Source organism: Aristolochia californica, unplaced genomic scaffold (genome assembly GCF_029961685.1).
Source record: "Aristolochia californica isolate CCGP_79_NKW_82.1479 unplaced genomic scaffold, dmAriCali1.0.hap1 SCAF_2, whole genome shotgun sequence".
Lineage (NCBI taxonomy): Eukaryota > Viridiplantae > Streptophyta > Magnoliopsida > Piperales > Aristolochiaceae > Aristolochia > Aristolochia californica.
The window spans coordinates 46,196,494-46,218,619 of NW_027181881.1; the positions used below are offsets into that span (position 1 = coordinate 46,196,494).

A 22,126-nucleotide genomic window follows, 5' to 3' on the forward strand; every position below is an offset into this window, starting at 1 on the left:
AAAGAATGAAGGGCCCCTAACAAAGGGGGGAAGTACAGACAGAAGGGAAACAAAGAGCAAAAAACACCAGCAAATTGGGTCTTGTTAAAAGATTCTTGGGACAGCCAATTGATTGACTTTGAAAAATCTGATATTTGGGTGAAAAAGAAGAGAAATAAGAGAAAAAGTACTTGGCGAGAAGGAGCAGCAGCTGCCTTGGAATGTGTGCCCAAAAAGGACGTCCCCTTTTTCTTTCAATCAGGGATTTAAGTGATTTTTACATAAAAACAAAAAATACCCTTCAAAACATAAACTTATATATCTCCTAAAATACACCTCTAAAATGAATGAAAGTTGAACCATAGGTATATGAAGACATTGCCTATCTAACAGACCTCATATAAGATACAAACATAATATACGAAATGACCAAAATACCCCCGAATTGATATTTTAACAAACTTCCCTAAGTGTATGCGTGCAACTAACATCAAACTTATGCAATATCAATGATCTCGTTGAAATAGTCGAGAAGCTGCGATGCAGGGGGAAGTGCCTAGAAAACTAACTAATTTCTGTTGCCAAGTTGCACTTGACTGTGGTTGAGCCATAGAAGAAATCTTGAACAAGGAGGACAACATGCCGGAGAGCACACATCTTGAATTCTATGTAATCTGTACCCTTTAAAGGTGGCAGAATATGAAGAAATGGTTCTCCCAAGTAACTTCTTATGACTTCACTTGTTGGTGGCATGGTGTGGGCTCTCTCTAGCAATTTGATTGTTAAATCTGTATGCATTTCCATCTCATTCCATAATCTGAAACAGATGTGGTCCACAAGGTTTAGAAATTCATCGCTCCTGGAATTCAGCTTTTTTTTGTTCCTCTTACAGCTGAATCTTTTTTCATTATGATCTATTGAGTAGAGATGCCACAGTTCAATGTCATCCTGCTGTTCTTTCTGTGATACAGGAGAGATTTCACAATTCAGTGCAATCCCGATGTTCTTTTTAGTGATACAGCAAACTCACCTTTGCCTTCTTAGCAAATTTGAATTTGTTATATGTGATCATTTCATGGTCATGTTTACTGTTTCTTGGTGGTTGCCTTTTGATCTCAGGGATAGTTTCTGCCTTTTCTGTGATTTCAGATTGCTTGAATTCTTGTCCCTTCACTAGCTGTGGGAAAGTCCTCTGATGTTCTACAGCTTCTACAGTTATTTGGCATATATCTACTAAGAGAAGTAACCGGGTATTCGGGGGTCGCACTTTCCATTGGCATAGTGTTTATACATGCAACTTTGGTAGTGCTAGAATAAACTCATTTTTTTGGGGGTTTGTACCTTATTTGGCAAAAAGGTCCTTTTTTGAACACAAGATGCCAACCTAGTGTTTTTAGTTGGATCCTTCGAAGAGAATTCTGATAGCATATAGCTTCTGATCATCTGGAAGGGAGTGCTTGCTTCATGCTCTGGAATTTCTTTGACCCACCAAGGAGAGCTTTGGTGTTTTTAGCATTCATGCATGTTTTCTTCAAAAAAAAAAAAGCATTCATGCATGTGGACTTACTTGTAACGATTGAATCACTTTTTTTTGGTGCCAACTTCCACAATACTATTAATGGTTCTTTAATTGCTTACTCCATTTTGTAGATAATATATCTTCCTTCACTCATGTAATGTCCATTTTACACTACTATGCATATTTGACTTTTTTGAATTCTTTTGATTATACAATTCTTTTTTTTTAAGAAGAAGATGTATTAATAAAACGAAAGAGAAATACAAAATTTGAGGGGCATGTCCCTTACAACCAGTGTCAACTCATCTTTTTTCTACAGGTTCTTCCACCTTCTACTGGTGAAATCCAACGGACTGAATGCCTCCGATCCCTCCGAGAGATTGCGACTGCACTAGCTGAGAGGCCAGCTCGAGGTGACCTTACTGGAGAAGTGTGCCATTGGGCTGATGGATATCACCTTAATGTGAGATTGTATGAGAAATTGTTGTCTAGTGTATTTGATGTTTTGGACGAGGGAAGGTTGACTGAGGTTGGTTCTTTGTTTTTTGCAAGATGTTAAGACTTTTTTTTTTTGAGATGTTTACACCTTTCATGAATTCTCATAATAATTTTTTTATAACAGTATATGCTTAATAAATGGACACTTTATGCTTTTGCTGTCTTTCCTTCACTAGGAAGTGGAAGAAATTCTAGAGCTTCTCAAGTTTACATGGCGCATTTTGGGAATCACAGAGGCTATCCATTTTACATGCTATGCATGGGTTCTATTTCGTCAGGTAACATAATTTTATCTTGCAGGTCTCTTTGAATTCTTTTAGCAGTTATATATACATATATATTATTTCCTTAAAATTTTTTTACATGCCTTCTTCATATGATTTCTTGGATACATCTCTGTTGTTCTTAGAAATTTCAAGAAAAATGTTGCTACATGACCTTCTAATTAGAGTTTGGGCTATTGTGCAGTTTGTCATCACAGGTGAACAGCGGCTTCTCCGATATGCCACTGAGCAGTTGAGGAAAATACCATTGAAGGAGCAGCTTGGTGCACAAGAAAGATCACACTTGAAGAGTCTTCGCTGTTTAGTTGAAGGTGAAGAGGGCTCTCAGGATTTTACATTTATGGAGTCTTTCTTGTTACCAATCCTGAAATGGGCTGATAGACAGTTGGGAGACTATCATCTACACTTTGCTGAGGTCTGGTTTATTTGGTTATCGTGCATAACTGATTTTCTTAAGCTTCATAGTGTTGCAACAATTTTGGGTGAGTTGTAGTATAATTGGTTGAGTCATGTAAAAACAGTAAGTAGAAGAGGAATTACATGTTGTTTCTGGGTGCTTCTTGAGGTATTAACCGATCCTGTTGTTTATTGTTGTTGTGAAATTCCACAAACACACAATTTATATAATCTTATTACAATTTCATGAGCGTCATGTGAAATACGCTTCTATATCTTATAGATGGTATTATTCCAAATGTGGATACCCAATAATTTGAATATAGCAGGACTTGCATAAGTTTGAATGGGCAACAGGCAAATCAAGTTGCTAAGAGATGTTCTTGTCTTTAATTTTGCTCGTGCTTTGTAGTCATGGAATGCCTGAATTTGTTGCCAGGATCCATATTGTTGAATCCAACGTAGATGCACCCATGTACTGATAATTATGATGATTTTAGGAGTCTTTTTGTTTTGGAGAAACTTGACATTAATGAAGATTGCTTTATAATCATTTAAAAAAAAGATTCCTTTATAATAGAAAATCCAACCATAACAGTTTTGGGTTTGGTGATCATGAGGCTTTTTGCATTGTATCATGATTATGAGTTAGTTATTGGTGGAAGAGGTATAATTTTGTTATAAAAAGGGTTAGTGTGAATTTTGTATCGACCCACAATCATCACAACTTGATTCATCTGACAATCTTTGAATAACTATTATCTATGTTTTCCTATTGACGATTATGTGTTTTTTTTTTTTTTTTTAAAAGGTTACATGGTCTATGAGCAGGTTTTAGTTTCATTTGCTGCCCACCATCTAACAGAAACAGTGATTTTGGTATGCTATATATCTCCGTTATATAATTTTCTTATTTTTTGTACTTTGCAGAGATTAACTACAATGGAAGGAATTCTGACGATTGGATTGCATAGTCGAAGGATTATACAGGAAGAACCTGGACTAGTATGTGGTGCATCATGTGTTATTCCTTATCTTATATTCAAATGCTTGAGGACTCTATGCTTATTTTTGAGCCTCTTCAATGAATTCTTATTCTCATTGTCGAAAAAAAAAAAAAAATTCAATTCTTGAATGTCTGGGGGTTAACTGTGGTAGTGTTGAAGAAGTTCTCGATACTTCTATTTGTGCTAATCATTCTTTTCTGATGGATAGTCCTTTTTGTGTTTCCCCTCTGCCCATTTGCTGTCTAGCATGTTTCCAACTACGAGTGCAATGAAAGATTTCTGAAATGTCCAACATCTGTCTTATTTCCAGGCTACACAGATTACAGTTGTCTCAGATCGTGAGCAGATTGACTCATATGTTTCTTCCTGCATCAAACATGCGTTTGCAAGGGTAAGTGGTTGTCTTGTAATTGCTTCCTGAAACAGGGAATTTGCAAAACTTGAACATTTAATAGTATTTTGTCTTAATAGCGCATTGTGGCTAGCCTCCTTCATTCAGTTGTTTGCTGAAAATTCGTAATACAATTAAATGAGAATTGATTGATATAGTGTTATTTGCCCCAATAGTTCTCCATTCTCTGGTTGAATGTTTCAATTTGTACTCTTTTGGTTGCTGGAGCACCATTATCCTTTCTTTTGGCCTGCCCAACACCATCCTTCAGCGCATTGGACTTCCATTCTGCCTGCCCAACACCATCCTTCAGCGTATTGGACTTCAATTCTGCCTGCCCAACACCTTCCTCAGCGCCTGCAACTACATCTCTCATTCTTCATTACTTGGCATTGGCAGAATCATACTCTCTTCCTATGCCAACCACATTCCTTGGGCCCTTTGGAAGGAACAAAATCATAGACGCTTCAATCTAAAATCCAGCAGCGTCATCAGCCTTGTTGCTTCCTGGCTGTCCACTAGAAAAGAATTTGCCACTCTCGACTCCCCCCTCAACATCAACTGGAGAGAAGTCTCTCTCTCTCCCCCCCCCCCCCCGCGGGGCACTCTCAAACTGAATTTTGATGGGAGTGCTCGTGGATGCCCAGGACTTGTGGGCTATGGTGGGGCTTTTTGGAACGCTGACAGCCACATTCTCATCACTTATTCTGGTCCGTTGGGGATTGCTGATTCCACGGAGGCCGAGCTCTTTGCCTTGCTTCAGGGCCTCGTCATTTTCAAGAATCATCTCTCCGGCCCTCTCATTATTGAAGGTGATGCTCAAGTCATCATCTCTTGGTGTTCCCCCACATCCTCACCTCCGTGGAGACACTGGAATGTAATCAATAAGATTTTTTCACATCTTATCTCTTTTGGAAACATGTTCGATGATCGGCCAATTTGTTGGCTCACTCACTTGCAAAAGATGGAGCCTCCTTCCAATCCTTGTTGTAAAGGGAGTGCTCCTTGACTAGGTTTGTATTCTTCTCTGCCCCTTGAATAAAATTCACACTTCACTCAAAAAAAAAAAAAAAAAAACGACTCTGAATGTGGAAAGGGAAACTACTATCTAAAGCTGATAGACTCACTCTATTAAACTTCTGCATCGCATGACTTCCACAATACTGCATGTCATTCATTCCATGTTTGATATCCATAAGTAATAGGATCGAGAGCCTCAAAAAACAATGCTGAGGAGTGGAGGATGGTTTAAAGTACCACCAGGTCAATTGGAATGATGTCTGCAAGCCAAAGATTATGGGGGTCTGGGAGTTTGCCACATCAAGGAAACCAAGCTCTCCTATTCGAGTGGTTTTGGAGGTTTAACACCTCCTTAAGGTTTATGTGGCAACAGGCTGTTGCAAAGAAGCTGAATAGGAAGGCAAGGCAGTGGCTGAAGGATGATGACCGCTTGAAACTATCACCCTTATGGATGTCCCTCTTCCCCCTCCAAGCAGCATTCACCAAGGTCATCAAATTTTATGTGGGGAATGAGAGTTCCACCAAATTTTGGGAGGATTGATGGATTGGAAGTGCACCCCTTGGGATTACTTACCCCCTACTCTACAATCTGGTTAGTGACCAGATAATCACAATTGCTAATTCGTGGAGATTTGGGGGCAATGACACCAATTGGAACCTCCACTTCAGAAGAGGTTTGAAGGATGACGAGGATGATCAGGCTGGGAATCTTATCCCTGACTTCCAAGGTATAGGAACATTCTGAAACAAGCTCATTTGAACCTATGATGGTAGTGGCAAATTTTTGGTTTCCTTAGCTTATACGAAGCTCAAGTGTGGCAGACTACCTCTACACATGATGCAGCCATCAACTGGACACTCTCGGGACCTCCTCAAATCCAATTCTTCCTCTGGAGTGCAGCGTTGTATAAAATTCTCATGACTGATAGTCGCAGGAGAAGGGTGTGTGTCATCCGGAATGGCTCTTGCAGCTTCTATGGGAACACGGAGGAGACCGTGGATCACATCCTTATCCACTGCCATTTGCTTGGAAGGTGTGGATGCCTTTTTGAGCAAAATCAACCTAAAGCTATGCGTCCCCAGTGGCCTTTTCCATCTGTAGCACCTTGACAAAGGGACTGAGATTTCTGCTTTTAGCAAAATCCTATATGCATGTATCTCCCATATTCCGTGGGGGATTTGGTTTGAAAGGAACATTTGCCTTTTCAGAAATAAGTGCTCTTTGGTGGGTGACATAATTTGCAGAATTATAGGATCTATTGCGGCATTGAGTACTAGAAGTGAATTTGAGAGTTTTCACGGTACCTCTCTCTGTAATAAAAGGCGCCTGATTGTGTACATGTTGGTTTCCAGATCAGCGATTACAGCAGAATGGTCCCCTCTTCCCTTTGGAATTATAAAGCTGAATTTTAATCGGTGTGCCTTGGGGAGTCCTGGTTCGGTGACATGTTTAGGAACCATGATGGAGTCACTCTTGCTTCTTACTCAGGTCCCCTTGGTGGTGCTGATTTGACTACCGCTGAGCTGCAGGTTCTCAAGCATGGGTTCTGCATCTTCATTGAGCGGTCGATTGGGCATCTATGGGTGGAAAGGGATTCTAAAGTTGTGATTGGGTGGTGCTGTACTGCTTTTGACGCCCCTTGGCGGCATCAACAGATGTTTCATGAGATTGTTTATCTCTCCTCTTTTGTTGATGTATCTTGGATTCATGTCCCAAAATCAGCCAATTCATTGGCTGAATCCTTGCTAAGCAAGGGGTTTCTTTACAATCCCTTGTTGTATTGGGTCCCTCTCGCTTAGCTCTTTGTAATTTGCTTTGGCTTTGCCTGTTAATGAAGTCTTGCCTTCCTAAAAAAAGAAAAAGAAAAAAGAATCCATTAAAAAAAATCAGGATCCTAAAATACTGTTTTTAGGCTAGCTTGACATAGGAAACTTGGGATCTTAATTCTGTTTCTGGAATAGCCCACTATGTCCTCTTTTGGAATTCTTTAAAACTTAAAAGTCCTCATTGAAGAAATCCTTAATGTCTCATTTATTATTTAGCTATCCTTATTTATGGTCATCAACCTATTGTAGAAAGGTGTAGGTTTGCATTCATGATCTGTTTTAAGTCTTAAAAAAGTTTGCTGAAATGTGATGGTCATTTTGTGACAAGGCATAATATTGAATCAGTGGGTCCACTCGTTTTATCCGTTTCCCCATGTGATTAAGATGGTTAGGCACCATCAGATTGAATTTGGATGGCTGCGCCTTAGGAAATTCTGGAAGGGGAGGATTTGGAGGAGTGTTCAGAAACCATGAAGGGTCTACACTGATTTCCTACTTGGGACCGCTCAACATATTTGGTTCTACCACAGCTAAGCTCTAAGCACTTTGGCATGGGTTGATCATTTTTAATGATCACTTGAGTGGAATGCTGTTGATTGAAGGTGATGGGTTGGTGCTCTTCGGGTTTTGATCCTCTTTGGAGGCATTGTCAGTCTTTTCATGAGATTGTGGATATTTCCCGTCTCTTTGATTGTTCTTGGACTCTTGTACCTAGATCAACTAATTCATTGACTGACTCTTTGGGAAAGTAGGGGGTCTCCTTCCAATCTTTCATATTAGCAGGAATCCCCTTGCCTTGCCTTTTGTTGTTTTGTTCTTTGGCTTTATGCCGTGAAGAAAATCTCAACAAAAAAAAGTTCAATCATTATGAAACATACGAAGATTTTTTATTTTTTGTATTTTTTAATTTTTAAAGAAGGTGAACAAGATTGTATTAGAGAAAAAGCTGCAATATATGACAAAAAAACATAAAGTTTCACTTCCAGCTCATTTTGTGGTTCAGCTCGATAATGTTCCTTGATTTTTGCTTTCTGTTCTTCTACATAAAGCCTCAAGTCCAGCCTCATTTTGTGGTTCAACTCGATAATGTTCCTTGACTTTTGCTTGCTGTTCTTCTCTGTTTCTTTCTAGCTGTTTGGCCCTGTGGGCTTATTTTTTTGGGCTCCAACCTCTTCTTTCTTAATAAACTTCTGCTGTTTCAAAAAAAGAGAGCTGCAATATATGAGAAGAAAACACAAATTCAAATAAGTAGAGAAGAATGTCCAAGCGTCTCATAGGACCAGGTGTCCTCATGAACAAGAAGCTGCCTATCTACTCCTCTAGCAAGTACATCTGCATATGAGTTTGTAGAGCTGGGAGTTTAATCCGGGTTGTGCATAGGTTTCTTACCTTGTCCTGAATACTGTCTTTGTAGTGAAGGGAGTACCCAGGAGGCTTGCAGTTTTTGAATCAACTGGTCACCATAATGGAGTCACCTTTGGGAGAATGTGCTACCAAAGGATTGGTCTATGATTTCAAAACAGACCACTCAGAGTTTCTAATGTCCCACCTAAACTGGATGGTCATTGATTTCTACAAGAACTACAATCAATTTTAGCTTGAAGAACCTTTCAAAAAAACACAAAAATGTTAATGATGGAGCACCCAATAAGGAGGATACCTACTAAAAAGGTGCTGAATGGAGAAGTTCCTTCTGCAACGGTTTTCTGATTCATTTCAGATAGCAGCCCCTGGGTAACCAGTAAATTGATTTGTGAGTGTAATTGTTGGTTGATTCTTGTGGGCACAAAAACTAACTCCAGGAGATCAGCTAAGTATAATTTACTTCTTAAAATACTGAGGTTGTGCTTGTTAGCTCCAATATCAGCTTTGACTTAATAAAGTAAAATGGATAATATAAACATAATGAAACGATGGATCAATACTTTATTCTATGTAGAGCATAAATCAATATATTTAAGATAACCAGTGCTTGTAATTTAGTCAATAAGTTTTTCCATTTGTTTTAGTCTTTACCAGATTTCTGTTTTGATCAATACTTTATTCTATGTAGAACATGAATCAATATATTTAAGATAAGTAGGGCTTGTAATTTAGTAAATAAGTTTTCCCATTTGTTTTAGTCTTTACCAGATTTCTGTTTTGCAGATCTGAATTTTTCTCTATCTACAGATTTTGCAGGAAGTTGAAGATGAGGCGGATATAGAGCCAGAGCACATATTAGCGACTCTTGCAGAAGAGTGCAAGAAACTTCTGAAGAAAGATTCAACCACGTTCATGCCAATCTTGTGTCAATGGAATGCACATGCAAAAGTTATGTCTGCTTCGTTTCTTCATAAACTTTATGGGATTAAGTTGGTAAGTTTACTTTTGGTGATGGTGATGTAAAATTTTCATCATGAGTGTAAACTTACCTTAAATATCTTGCCAGAAACCTTTCCTTGAGCGGGCTCACCATCTTACTGAGGATGTGGTACAAGTGCTTCCAGCAGCTGATAGTCTAGAACAATATGTAATGGCAGTCATAGCTTCTGTGTGTGATGAAGAGACTGTGGATGACCATTATCGAGAAAAATTATTACCATACCAGGTAGAATTTTAGCATCCTTTTGCATTAAGGCCTGTGATTTTGTTTTTATTTTTAGATGAATCTCTATGAGGATTACTTGATGTTTTAGCCATCTGTTTATGTTAAACTAGTTTGGCTCTTGCATCTAAAACTATTCTGAAGTCTTTACTGGTCAGAATTTGTCACTCCTTGATGCCTTTATAGGCGATTATCATTGCCTGAATTTTCGTTAAAAATCCAAAATTTCTGATGCATGCCCTAGCACTCAATAATTCTTTAATTCAAAAAATTCTTCTCTTGGATCTTCCCAAAAAACTGCTCTAGATCTGATTCAAATACTGCTGAAGTGAGTGCTCTTCAATTCGGCCTCCAAATCTTTAAAGAGCGGCTTTATGGCAAGTTGCTGATCGAAGGAGACTCAAAGACTGTCATCAACTGGTGTTCAAAAGATAACTCCCCCCTTGTCACCACTGGCCAATCACTGATTGTATTGCTGACATTGTGTCATCCATTCATTGTAATTGGAACCTCATTCCTAGATCAACCAATTCTTTGGCTGATAAATTGGCAAAATTCGGAACCTCCCAGCAATCTCTCATTGTTTAGGATGGCTTCCCCTCTTGTAATCTGCTCGTTCAACATCATTTAAAAAAAAAACTGCTCTACATATAAATATGTTTTCTTGAAATTGTGAAGCTTTTATTGACTTGAGAAAAATAATAAAATTATGAGAGGCTAGTTTGCCTACAAAGGGAAGGATGCTCCTGAAACAAGAGAGGGGTAATGTACCCCTTCTTTAGCTAATACATTAGGAGTTTGAAGCCCTTAAGGTGTGCTGCCTCAAAACAATATAAGGCCTACAAATGTCCATAATTTTCTTTTGATATATCTATCTGAATCTCTAGGGAAGCTTAGAACTTCCGTTCATCCATCTGATCACTATGGGCGAATCACCTTCTACTACCAGTGTAGAAAATTTTCAAAGAATAGTTTGCAATGTTGCTTTAGTGCACTGATTTTTCGCCTCAGCTGAGTCCTTCCACCCAATGGGGCCAGAGAAGCTGAACTTTGTTAAGGAATAGTCCCACATAGATTAGTGAGTACAAATATCTTGAGTTTATTAGTTGAGAAAGAGGCTTCCTAAGGTGGCTAGTCATTTTGGGATGGGCCTTGGACCCAACTTAATATGGTATCAGAGCAGGTCGGTCGTGTATTCAAATCCCGCTGCCCCCAATATCTGTGTTGACAATTTGGTCCCCCAGTTTGTGGGGGTTGCCCCGTGTTGTGGGTGTCGCACGTGCGGGGGAGTGTTGGAATTGGCTGCCTGTCTTTAATATTCACGTTGCGCCTTCTCTTAAAGGTCGATCTTTTAGAGCAAATGGTTTCAATATGGTATCAGAGTAGGTACTCATATGTAGGCCTACGCTTAAACTATTTACTTGTAGAGCTACGAAAGAGGGCCTACACCTAAACTATTGTAGAGCCACAAAAGAAGGCCTACACCTAAACTGCCTACTCCTAAATTATCCACTTGTAGAACCACAAAAAGAGGGTCTACATATGAGGGGGAGTGTTAAGGAATAGTCCCACATAGATTAGTGAGTACAAATATCTTGAGTTTATTAGTTTAGAAAAGGCTTCCTAAGGTGGCTAGTCATTTTAGGATGGGCCTTGGACCCAACTTAACAAACTTAATAGATCTCTTGTAGGGGTGACAGCAGGGTGGGTTCGTGGCAGGTTTTAGAAAACCCTATTCTGCTTGACAAACCCATCCCAACCACCCCGCCCTCCCCCCTGACAGGGTTGAATTTTCTATTCCGTCCCTGTCCCCATATTTATCATACAAGCCCACCCGACAACCCCATCTCCACCCTGCCTTATCCCAACCTCGCCCTGTCTCTATCCCTTGACCATGTTGGCACTTAGGAGTGGCTAGATACCATCAAACTAGAAATTGAGTCTGACGAGCCTAATAGAAGTATGCCCTCTCTTTTGGAATGCTATAGGGTTAATAATCCTAAGATGTTCTATGTTACCTTATTTAATCTGTGGTTTTTTTATGCACTTCCATCTTGTTATATCTTATATTCTATTTCTTCCTCTTCAGGTTGAAAATGTCTCTGGTACGTTGGTTCTGCGTTGGGTGAATTCTCAACTTGGAAGAATTATGGAATGGGTTGAACGAACCATTCAACAGGAGGTGATTTATCAAAAAATAAGTCAAATGCATTTTATGAAGTTGTTCAAAGACCACACAGGTTTTGTGTTGGTTGCGGTTTATTTTATAGACATTTGTTGTGCATATATCATTTTTTTAATGTAATCTACCATGGCTCCCTTTTTTCTCTTCTTTTGGAAAGTGAATATGCTATGCATCCTGTGATGCTTCTTATGTTTTACTCCATTCTCCTTCTTTTAGTTGTTAATACTATTGGTTTATATCCCTTGTTGTAATGGGAAGGCCCCTCTAGCTTGGTTTGTATCTTCTTGAATTGCAATTGATGTCTCCTACTGTCCCATAAATTATAGTTTTGTCTTGATCCGTTTTTGACTGGAGAGATGATAATTTAGAAATGTTGATGGTCTTGAAACAATCATCTAATTGGGAAGATTTCCCAGTATTCTGCTTAAGTTTCTCTACAACATGATCCACTTGATGTATTAGTTTGGTTGTACTCTTGCTCTCTTTAGAGTTCTTTGTATATGTTAGGACTCTTTCTTGAAGGCAGGGACCGAGAAAAATCTTTGCAAATGGTGATATGGGAGCTTGAATGAGAGAAAGAGAATTTTTGACTTAGGTCTCAGCAGCAGAAGGAAGTTACACGTGAGAATAAATAAAGTTGGGGATGTGGCTACCCGTTTGCACGTCTCCATTCATTAGTAAATAAGTAATCTTAGGAAATATAGAAGTGAACCCTAATGTGATTTATGTCTAATTTATCTCCGAACAAATAAAATAACTTCCCTTTTGTTCCTTCCATCGGAATTGCAAAAATACCTTGAATAGGCACATCCATTGCTTGTTCAGTCTCTTTAATTCTAATATCCACCTTTCTGCTGGGCATGGAGACAAGATTCATTTCTGGTCCGACCATAGGGTTCTCAGGGCTTCTTTACAATGTCTTTGCCCCTATGTTTTCAATTTGGCCAGGCAGCAGCACGCCCTTCTATTGGATATCATCCAAATTGGCATTTTTTCAGCATCGACTGGTCTACTGTTTTCCGGAGGGATTTCAATGACATGGAAGCTTTGGATATTTGCTGTCTTATGAAGGATTTAGAGCAAGTTTATCTTTGGCCCTCTCAGCCTAACCAGATTATTTGCTGTCCTTCATCTGATGGAAAATTTTCTGTTATCTCCTGTGAGGGGAAGTTGCTGCAAAAGGACTTCTCCTGCTACTGAGGCTGGGCTCATGTAGCTTGGCAGCTCTCTTGTCCTCCTATGCTGAAATTCTTTGCTTGGTACCTACCATGGTATTGTCTCAATTAGGGGTGGCATCTAGCCAAGCCAAGCTTAAACCTGCATATGTCGAGCTTGGCTTGATCTGAATACTTCAAACTCGAGCTCATCCTCGAGCCTAAAATTGGAATCGAGCTCGAGTTTCAACCTACATTTAAAACTACAAAAAAAAAATACAAAAAAAAATAAAGAGAATATTGTGATGAACTTCGTACCATTGAACTTCAAGCTATCAGAGAGGACTCCAAGACTTTGTAATGGAGCATACTAATGTATAATAATCAGCTTAATAAACCTAAAAGAAAGAGCAAACACCTCCATCAATAGTACTTATTCTATTGGCAAACAACAATATTAGATGTTGAAGGACCCAAAATGGCTGAACGATTTATTGTCTTTGAGGTTTGAGGGAATTGATGAGAGTAATTAGAGTTAAGGATATTTTCATAAAAAAAATCTATCCTAACAAGTCGGCTCACGAGCTAACAAGCTGAGCTTGGAAAATCTCGAGCTTGGCATGTTATACTTTTTTATTTTGAAGAATTTTTTAGCTAAAATTGAAACTTAGGTAAGTAATTTTCATTTAAATAACGAGTTGACTCGTACCGCTTGGCATGTTATACTTAATGAGTCTTATTTCAAGTTTGAGCTCGAGCCGAGCTCAAGTAAAAACTGAACTGAGCCCAGTTTTTTTCGAGCCGATCTCAAACGGTTTGCGAGCCGGTTTGGCTTGTTGCGACTCCTAGTCTCAATCTCAAGCTCATATAGCCGCCATTGCTTCATCCCTACCTAGTCCTCCTAAGTTTAAATTCTTCATTTGGGGTGCACTTCATTATAAAATATAGAGACAAATCTGATCAAACGTGGATCCAGTCTTCCATGTACTTCTTGCCTAATGAGTGGTTATGCTGATGAAACCATTGATCATTTGCTCCTGCATTGCACTTATTCTTGGCACATCTGGAGCCTCTACATCAATCTTTTTGACCTTTCACTACGCGCTCCAAGGTTCTTCAGTAGCTTTATCAATATCTGTTGCAATAATCCTTACCCTCTTCTGGGATCAACCGTGTTGAAATCAACATTAGCTTTTGTTGCTTGGGGTATTTGGAGGGAGCAAAATCAGAAGTGTTTTAGGCAGCATTTCTTTCTTGGATATTAGTTGTGGAAAAGATTATGGCTAATCTCATTCCCTGGTTGTCTTCATTGACCTTTTTCAGGAAGTAGTGGATGGAAATTTTATAAATAATTAGCTTCAGATCGCAATTTCATCAAGCATAAGTGCTCTCCTCCAATGGTTGAATGGGTTTCTCCAACAACTAATATAAGCTAACTCAACTTTGATGGTTCATCTTTGGAACCATGGTGCTTTGCGGTTTGGTGGAATTTTCAAATCTGCTGATAAATGTGTGTTTGGCTCCTTTGTTGGTTCTCTTGGCGTTTCTAACTCCTCATCAGCTGAGCTGCAGGCTCTTTGTCATGGCCTTCAGATATTCAAAGTTCAGTTCCATGGCCGTCTTCATGTGGAGGAAGATTAAAAAACAGTCATTAGTTGGTGTGCAGTATTTTTTTGAAATCTAGGATTTAGCTAGAGATACTGTTTGTAATTGGACTTTTTTTTTTTGAGAAGAGTTGTAAATGTATTCAAAAGAGATAAAATACAAACTAAAAAACTAAAAAGACATTTCCTCCACAACAAGATGTTGGAGGGTAACGCCTTTTTTAGCTTGAACATCGGCTAAATGATTAGCAGATCTTGGTACATGTTTCCAAGTACATAATAAATCAGAAGTTAAATTACAGATTTCATCATAAATCTTCCAATGACGCCAAGGAGGTTTTAAAGGCTTGGAGCACCAATTTATAATAACTTGAGAATCCCCTTCAATCAAGAGAGCACCGTCCTTTTTTTGTTTGAAGAGTTTCAGCCCGTTGAGCAAGCCATGTAATTCCGCACAAGTAGAGTCTGATACTCCAATTGGACCCGCATAAGTGTAGAGAAGATTTGCTTGATCATCGTGAATTACTCCACCAAATCCGGCTGGGCCCGGACAACCGAAAGCACTTCCATCAAAATTTAATTTAAAGTGTCCAGGAGGAGGTCTAGTCCATTCTATCATAATAGGAGCCTTCGAAATAAGAGACATTTTCGCAACATTTCTCCAATTTTCCCTCATATTTGTTGCTCTTAGATCACAGAATTCTTTGCGAAGGAGAACCCAAGAGCTAACTTGACCGACTATCTGATCACAGAGAATATTCCGAGGAATAGATTTCTGATTGAATTTGCGATTATTTCTTTCTTTCCATAAATTCCACACAATGTGTCCAACACAACAAGATATTAAGATTTTCCCTAACTTCGGAAGATGGGAGCTAACCAAAGTATAAATAGTGTTTAGCAAATCTTGCGAAGGGCAATATAATAAACCGATCTTGTCCATTAATTCGGTCCAAATCTTATGAGCATATTCGCAATGCAAAAGCGTATGATCTGCTGTTTCAGGAGATGTGTTGCAAAATGGGCATTCTGGATTGGGAATATTAATGCCTCGTCTTTGCAAAGCGTCAGAAGTTAAAATTTTTTTAAGACATACCGTCCAGATGAAAAATTTGATGCGAGGAGGAATCGGGAGCGACCAAGCAAAAGTAACAGGATGTTCTGCGTGAAGAGGATGGTAGGAAATCAAATGATGGTACGTTGAGGCTGAAGAGAACATACCTTGTTTGTTGGGTGTCCAGATGAGGATATCGGAAGAATTTTTTAAGGCCACACCAGAAAGTAAATTGATCAGGCCAGTTGCTTCAACAGTTTCAGAGTCATTTAATGCCCGTCTGAGATGAAGATTCCACCTACCCGAGGACTGCCAATGGTCAGAAATCATTGAACTTCGAGATCTTGACAGCTGGAATAAAAGAGGATAACTTTCCTCTAAGGAACTAGTCCCGATCCACCAATCGGACCAGAAAAGAGTATTTTCACCACTTCCAATATAGCATTTGACGGCGGCTTTGAAGCAAGGTAAGAGTTTGGCAATTTTCTTCCAAACAGGGGATAACTTGTAAAATCTTCCCCCCTCCGTCCACCAACCTCTCTCCTTTCCTGATTTACTTGCAACCATTCGGCGCCACAGTAGATTGGGTTGCATGTTGTACTTCCAAACCCACTTTAGTAGCAGAGACTTGTTGGTGGTAGCAACGTCACGAATCCCGAGGCCCCCCATTACAATTGGTTTACAAACATCAACCCATTTTACAAGATTAACCTTTTTTTCCCCATTTGGCCCATCCCATAAAAATCTTCTTTTCAAAAATTCAATTCTATCCCGAATAGAAGCTGGACAATTGTACAAAGATAAGAAATAGGAAGGTATTCCATGAAGGCATGATTTAATTAGAACCAGTTTACCAGCTTTGGATAAAAATTTTCCTTTCCAAGAAGCCAGACGCTTCTCAAGCCTCTCAACAACCGGAAACCAGGAATTTTTCGAAGGCAGGAAAGGAGTCAAAGGTAAGCCCAGATATGTACTCGGAATTGATGCTACCTTACAACCCAGATAGTTCGCCATAGAGTTGAGAATAGATGCATCAATATTAAAACCAAAGATTGTGGTTTTCTCCCAGCTTATCTTTTGACCAGACGTCAATTCAAAGATATTCAAGATAGCTTTCATGCGTTTTATTTGTCTCATGGACCCTTCTCCAAAAAGAATAGAATCATCTGCAAACTGAAGAATGGGGACGTCTTGGATTGGATCAGAAAAAATAGGACTGAGCCAACCCGAACGTTTAGCAAACCGGATCATAGAGGTAAGGTATTCTCCAATGAGAGTAAAAATAAATGGAGAAAGGGGGTCTCCTTGTCTGATCCCTCTAGAGGATTTGAAGTATCCTCGGGGTTTCCCATTTACCAAAACAGAATAAGAAGGGGAGGAAATACAACCCCGCATCCAGAATTTCCATCTGGTACCAAAACCCATACGGTCAAAAAGATAATCCACCAGTTTCCAGTCAACCCGGTCAAAGGCTTTCTCAAAATCAATTTTCAGAACAAACCTAGGAAGGGAAGATTTTTTGAACGAATGAAGAAGTTCATGAGCAGTAAGAGAAGAGTCCAGAATGTTTCTGTCTCGGATAAAAGCACTTTGACAAGGATTAATTACCTTGTAAAGGACAGCTTTTAACCGATTAGCCAACAGACGACCAATAATTTTATATGAACTGGAAATGAGACTGATGGGCCGGAAATCTTTAGGCTCCTCTGAATTTGTTTTTTTAGGAATAAGCGCAATAAAAGATGCACCAATTCCAGAGTGAGTAATTCCCACTTGGTGAAAATTGTGAACGAAGGCACATACATCATTTTTTAATAGATCCCAAAAACAGTGATAAAACTCACCATTAAAGCCATCTGGTCCGGGGGCTTTATCTTTAGGAAGGCCCAGCACAGCCCGTTCAATTTCTTCTGAGGAGAATGGTTTTTCAAGATCCATTGCGTCTTCAGTTGAGATGCGCTCGAAATTGAGCTGATGGATTTTTGGTCTTCTGAAACAGACTTCTGAATATAGCTCTGAGAAATACTTCACCAAAAGGTTAGAAATGGAGGCACTATCCGTTACCACTTGGTCTCCGTTACATAGAGCAGTGATACGGTTAGTCCTCCTCCTGGCCGAGGCGATGGAATGAAAAAACTTTGTGTTTCCATCACCCTCAGCCATCCAACGAAATCTTGAACGTTGTTTCCAACGGACAGAATCAGAATGAAGAAATGTATGGTATTCAGCATTTAATTTATTTCTAAGCAAAAATTCAGTAGGAGAGATTAACCTTTGTTCCTCCAGTAGATCCAGCTCAGAAATGCGGCGGCGAATCGAATCTTTCTGGGAAGCAGCAGAAACACGATGATTTTTATCCCACATTCTGATCTTTGCTTTGAGGGCTTTCAGTTTCCGAGGGAGGGCCCAGCCCGGGTTCGGATGATTTTCCAATTCGAGCCACCAAGATTTCAAAGAAGGGATGAAAGCCGTGGTTAATAACCAGGCATTCTCAAACCGAAAGGGAGATTTTTCCCACGCAAGAGGCCGGGAATTGAGTTGGATAGGCCAATGGTCAGATCCAATTTTGTTTAGGACTTGGCCAGAGGTGTTGGGAAAAAGAAGGTTCCATTCTATATTTGAAAAAAATCTGTCCAATTTAGACAAAATGGGGGGGTTCTGACAATTTGTCCAGGTGAATTTTTTCCCCGAAAGAGGAATCTCGGAGAGAGCAACACTATTGATAAAGTCAGAAAAGGCTCTCATGGTTGATGAGGTTCGGGAAGCAGGAGGACATTTGTCAGAGCAAGATAATGTCGCATTGAAGTCTCCTCCAATGAGCCAAGGGAGGGCCCACAATTGGACAAGCTGAAAGATTTCCTCCCAGAAAGATGCTCGGTCACGGTACCGAGTAGGCCCATATATGCCAGCAAGAGCCCAACAAGTACCGAGGTTGTGATCCCGGAGCTGGATACCTATTGAGTATCGCCCCGGAAGGACGGAAATAGCATCAAAAGCAATTGGATCCCAGATGACAATAATGCCCCCAGAATGGCCAATTGCAGCTACATGCGCCTACGCTGGGTTGGAGTCATACCATATATTACACACAATTGAATAATCAAAGGACTGTATCTTCGTTTCAAGAAGTATAGCTATTTTTGGTTTAACATCAAAAAGCGCTGCTCTGACGAGAGCACGCTTGGCCAGAGAGCCGAGACCTCTTACATTCCATGATAGAACGATCATGGGGAACGGTGGGAGTTGATGTTTCGCTCCACGGCTCCAGCTTCAGTGTATCCCGCACAAAATATGTTGGCAAGCTCCGTCATTTCTGAAAATTCTTCTCGAGGAAAGGATTGTTCCTGTTCCAGCAGGAATAGGAGGAGCTCATCGCGCGGATTGGGAGTGAAGGCCTTGGCTAGGGTAGATTCAGAGGTTATAGTTGGGGGGAGGTCGGACCAAATTGGAGGGATTCCATAGGGGAAAGCAGGGGGGAGATCGTACCAATCATGGGGAAATTCCATTGGAAGGACAGGAGGGGAATTTGGAGGGGGGGAAGGTGGGGGGGTAGTGTCTTTGATTTTATCTTTGTCCTTGTTTGTCTCGGAAGGTGTGGGGTTACCGAGTTTGGCTTTAGTTTTCCCTGCTTCTTTTTTCCTGGAGTAGGTATATCGGAAAGGGGTGGTGGCAATTTGTTTTTCAGTATTGGTGTGGAAGGGAGGGGTGAAGGGTTTGGGGTTTGAGTTTTCCATGGTGTCGGAGTGGGGGTAAATAATACGAAGGGGGGTGGGGCAGAGGATAGTGGGAGAGTGAATATATAAGGGGGAAGGGGAGTGAGAGGGGGGTTCGAAATCCCAAGTGGATTCATTAGAGAAGAGGGATGGCCTTAACGGGGCTCGAGGGGTGGCCGTATAAGGGGAGATTTGAGTCAGAGAGGGAGGGTTTGATGGGACGGCGAGAGGAGTTGGTTGCTGGGATGGATGGGATGGGTGATGAGGAAGGTTTGAGGTCGGGGGGGTCGCAGAGGGAGATCCTCGATAACGAGCCGAGAATGTGGGTGGAAGTGGGGGGGAAAGGGGATTTATCGAGTTAGAGAAGCTGCGGGACGGGGATGACAAGTGAGGGGTGCGGCTTCGGGAAAAGGAAGATTTAGGCGGCGGAGGGAAGGAGAGGGATTTAAAAGTGAAAGGACGGGAGGGTGGCGTGATTTGGACTGAGGAATTGGCGTACGGTAGGCTTCGGGAAGAGGAAGATTTGGGTGGCGGAGGGGATGGGAGGGATTTAAAGATGGAAAGATGGGTATTGCTTCGGGAAATGAAAAGCGGCGGAGGTGAAAAAGTTGATGTAGAAAGGGAAGGGCGGGGCGTGATGTCGACTGAAGGGTGTTGGAGGTTGATGTATGGCAGGCGAGTTCGGGACTCGAGGTGTGGCGTTGGGGAAAGGGTTGATGGTGGCGTGATTTGGACTGAGGGATTGGCGTACGGTAGGCTTCGGGAAGAGGAAGATTTGGGTGGCGGAGGGGATGGGAGGGATTTAAAGATGGAAAGATGGGTACTGCTTCGGGAAATGAAAAGCGGCAGAGGTGAAAAGGTTGATGTAGAAAGGGAAGGACGGGGCGTGATGTCGACTGAAGGGTGTTGGAGGTTGATGTATGGCAGGCGAGTTCGGGACTCGAGGTGCGGCGTTGGGGAAAGGGTTGATGTAGAAAGGACATGACGGGGCGACGGCGTGATGTGGGCTAAGGCGCTTTGGAAGTTGTAGAGGTCGACGGCTGTGGATTTGATGGTTGAAAAGGTGGTTTGTTTTTTTTTTTGTTGTGTAAGAGTATGGTGCGGGGCTCGAGGTTGAGAAGGTGATGATGGATTTTGGTAAATGGAGAGGTAGGTATGTGGGGGAAAGTGTTTTTTGTTTCGAGGCGGGTTAGAGTTTGACAGTGATGGATGTGAACAAAGGGAAGTAATAATCCCCTTGTCCGGATGTGTCTGCACATCGGTTTGAAAGATCCTATCAGCTTTTGGATTTGGGGAACGGTGTATTGCAGGTGTTTTGGAATTGGGGATTGGCACTGTTGCCAAGGGCGATTTCAGAGATGAGATTTTGTCTGCGGATGCACTTATGTGGATAGGATCTTTTTCGGCGGGGGCAGTGAAAGGGTTACTGTGAACTGGTGTTGATTGGATTGTTTCGGGATATGGGGATTGATGTTGTGTGGTTGGATTTTTTTTTTGTTTTTGTTTTTTCGGAACCCATGTCCGATTGAACTTCGAGTGCGGCTTCCGAGTCGGTAACTGACGGATCTGCTGAGTCTGGGTTGTGTTTTGTGAGGTTTCTTCCGAGTTGGCTGCCGGAAGGGTTTCCAGATCTCCGAATTCCATGGAGACCCAGATCATGGTTTTTCCGCAGGAGATATGAAAAAATTGTAAACCACTTACCGGTGATTTTGGCCGGATGAAAATTTTTTCTCTGTGAAGCTGCGTTGGCTGGCTTTCGGCCCAAATAACCTCTCCGAATTCTTTTGTGAGGCATTCCAGAGTATGCCGGCATCGGATTTCCACCGGAAGACCTTTGACGATCACCCATTGCCCCGAGATGGGGGTTGTGAGTTCTGGGCTCCAATTGGTCATGTGGAGGATCGTTGAAATAGTCTCTGCCTTTAGTGAATGAAGTCTCTTGCGGTCCTCCTCCGAATGGCAGTTGATGATCCAGCTCCTCTTATGAGCTTTGATGATGGCTGTGAACGTGATATTTCGTTTTTGCAGCCATTCTTGGAGTTGTCTTCTGGTGAAAAAATTTTCCGGGTCTTCCAAGAGGACTGCCAGGGACATTTTGCGCTTGCCCTCAGTTTCAATGTGGGCTGGCAGGGATATAAAGAATTGTTTTTTCTGGGGTGAAAATTGGGGGAGTGGTGTTGATGGTGGTATTGGATAATTGGTTTTGCAGGTCTGAGTCTTCTCTAGTGGAGGATCCGGTGGGAGCGACAGAGTTGTCTGGTGTGAAGCGCTAGGTTGTGAGTGGATTTTTGGTGGGGTGGCTAGCTGCTGAAGAATTTGATCAAATCGTTTCCAACCCATTCCAGAAGTGGAGGGCTGTGGGAGGAAAATCATACCCATTATCATTTGTCCACGTCTTTGGTGGATGACGCAATGAAGAAGGCCTCCATGATACTGGCTGTGAACTTGGAATTCCAGATCGCCAGTGAGGAGTGATCTGCTGTATTTTCTTCCCATGTTTCCTACTTGGACTTTCCTAAAAATGTCTAGGAAAAATCTGACTGCGGAGATCGGGAGGGAGATGATGATTTCTTTTTCCCCTCTTGCGCATGAATCTGGATGGCCTCCCCACTCTTCTCCTTTCTCTTTTGAAAAGTCAGCTTTGCTTTTCCATTCCGGAATTCGTATATGGTCGGATCCTCCACAAGGATCCTTCGGCGTGAGGATTTCGAGATTACAGTTTGCCATCTCTCGCCTGAACTATCTTCAGATTCAATAACTTCCTTTTCCCTCTTTTCTTCTTCTTCCGGTTGTTTACCTCTTCGTTGCTGCTGCTGCCGGTGCTGCTTCCTCAGACTGGTTCGATCTTCGCCTCTTCCTGGATGCTGTCCTACTAGAGGTGCTGGATCAGAGAGAGTGGTCGTTGAAT

At 41.2% G+C, this 22,126-nt stretch overlaps 1 protein-coding gene across 4 annotated transcripts in view; it reads left to right on the forward strand.

Moving 5' to 3' along the window:
* The window catches only part of LOC137955938 (protein unc-13 homolog), a 45,527-nt gene that overhangs the window by 13,103 nt on the left and 10,298 nt on the right, over nt 1–22,126 (forward strand). For all 4 annotated transcript variants that reach the window (XM_068803170.1, XM_068803169.1, XM_068803167.1 and 1 more), the window contains 8 exons: nt 1,818–2,027; nt 2,173–2,274; nt 2,465–2,695; nt 3,607–3,681; nt 3,994–4,074; nt 9,094–9,279; nt 9,353–9,511; nt 11,598–11,690. In XM_068803170.1, coding sequence (XP_068659271.1) covers nt 1,818–2,027; nt 2,173–2,274; nt 2,465–2,695; nt 3,607–3,681; nt 3,994–4,074; nt 9,094–9,279; nt 9,353–9,511; nt 11,598–11,690 — 1,137 coding nt within the window. The remainder of the gene's footprint in view (nt 1–1,817; nt 2,028–2,172; nt 2,275–2,464; nt 2,696–3,606; nt 3,682–3,993; nt 4,075–9,093; nt 9,280–9,352; nt 9,512–11,597; nt 11,691–22,126) is intronic.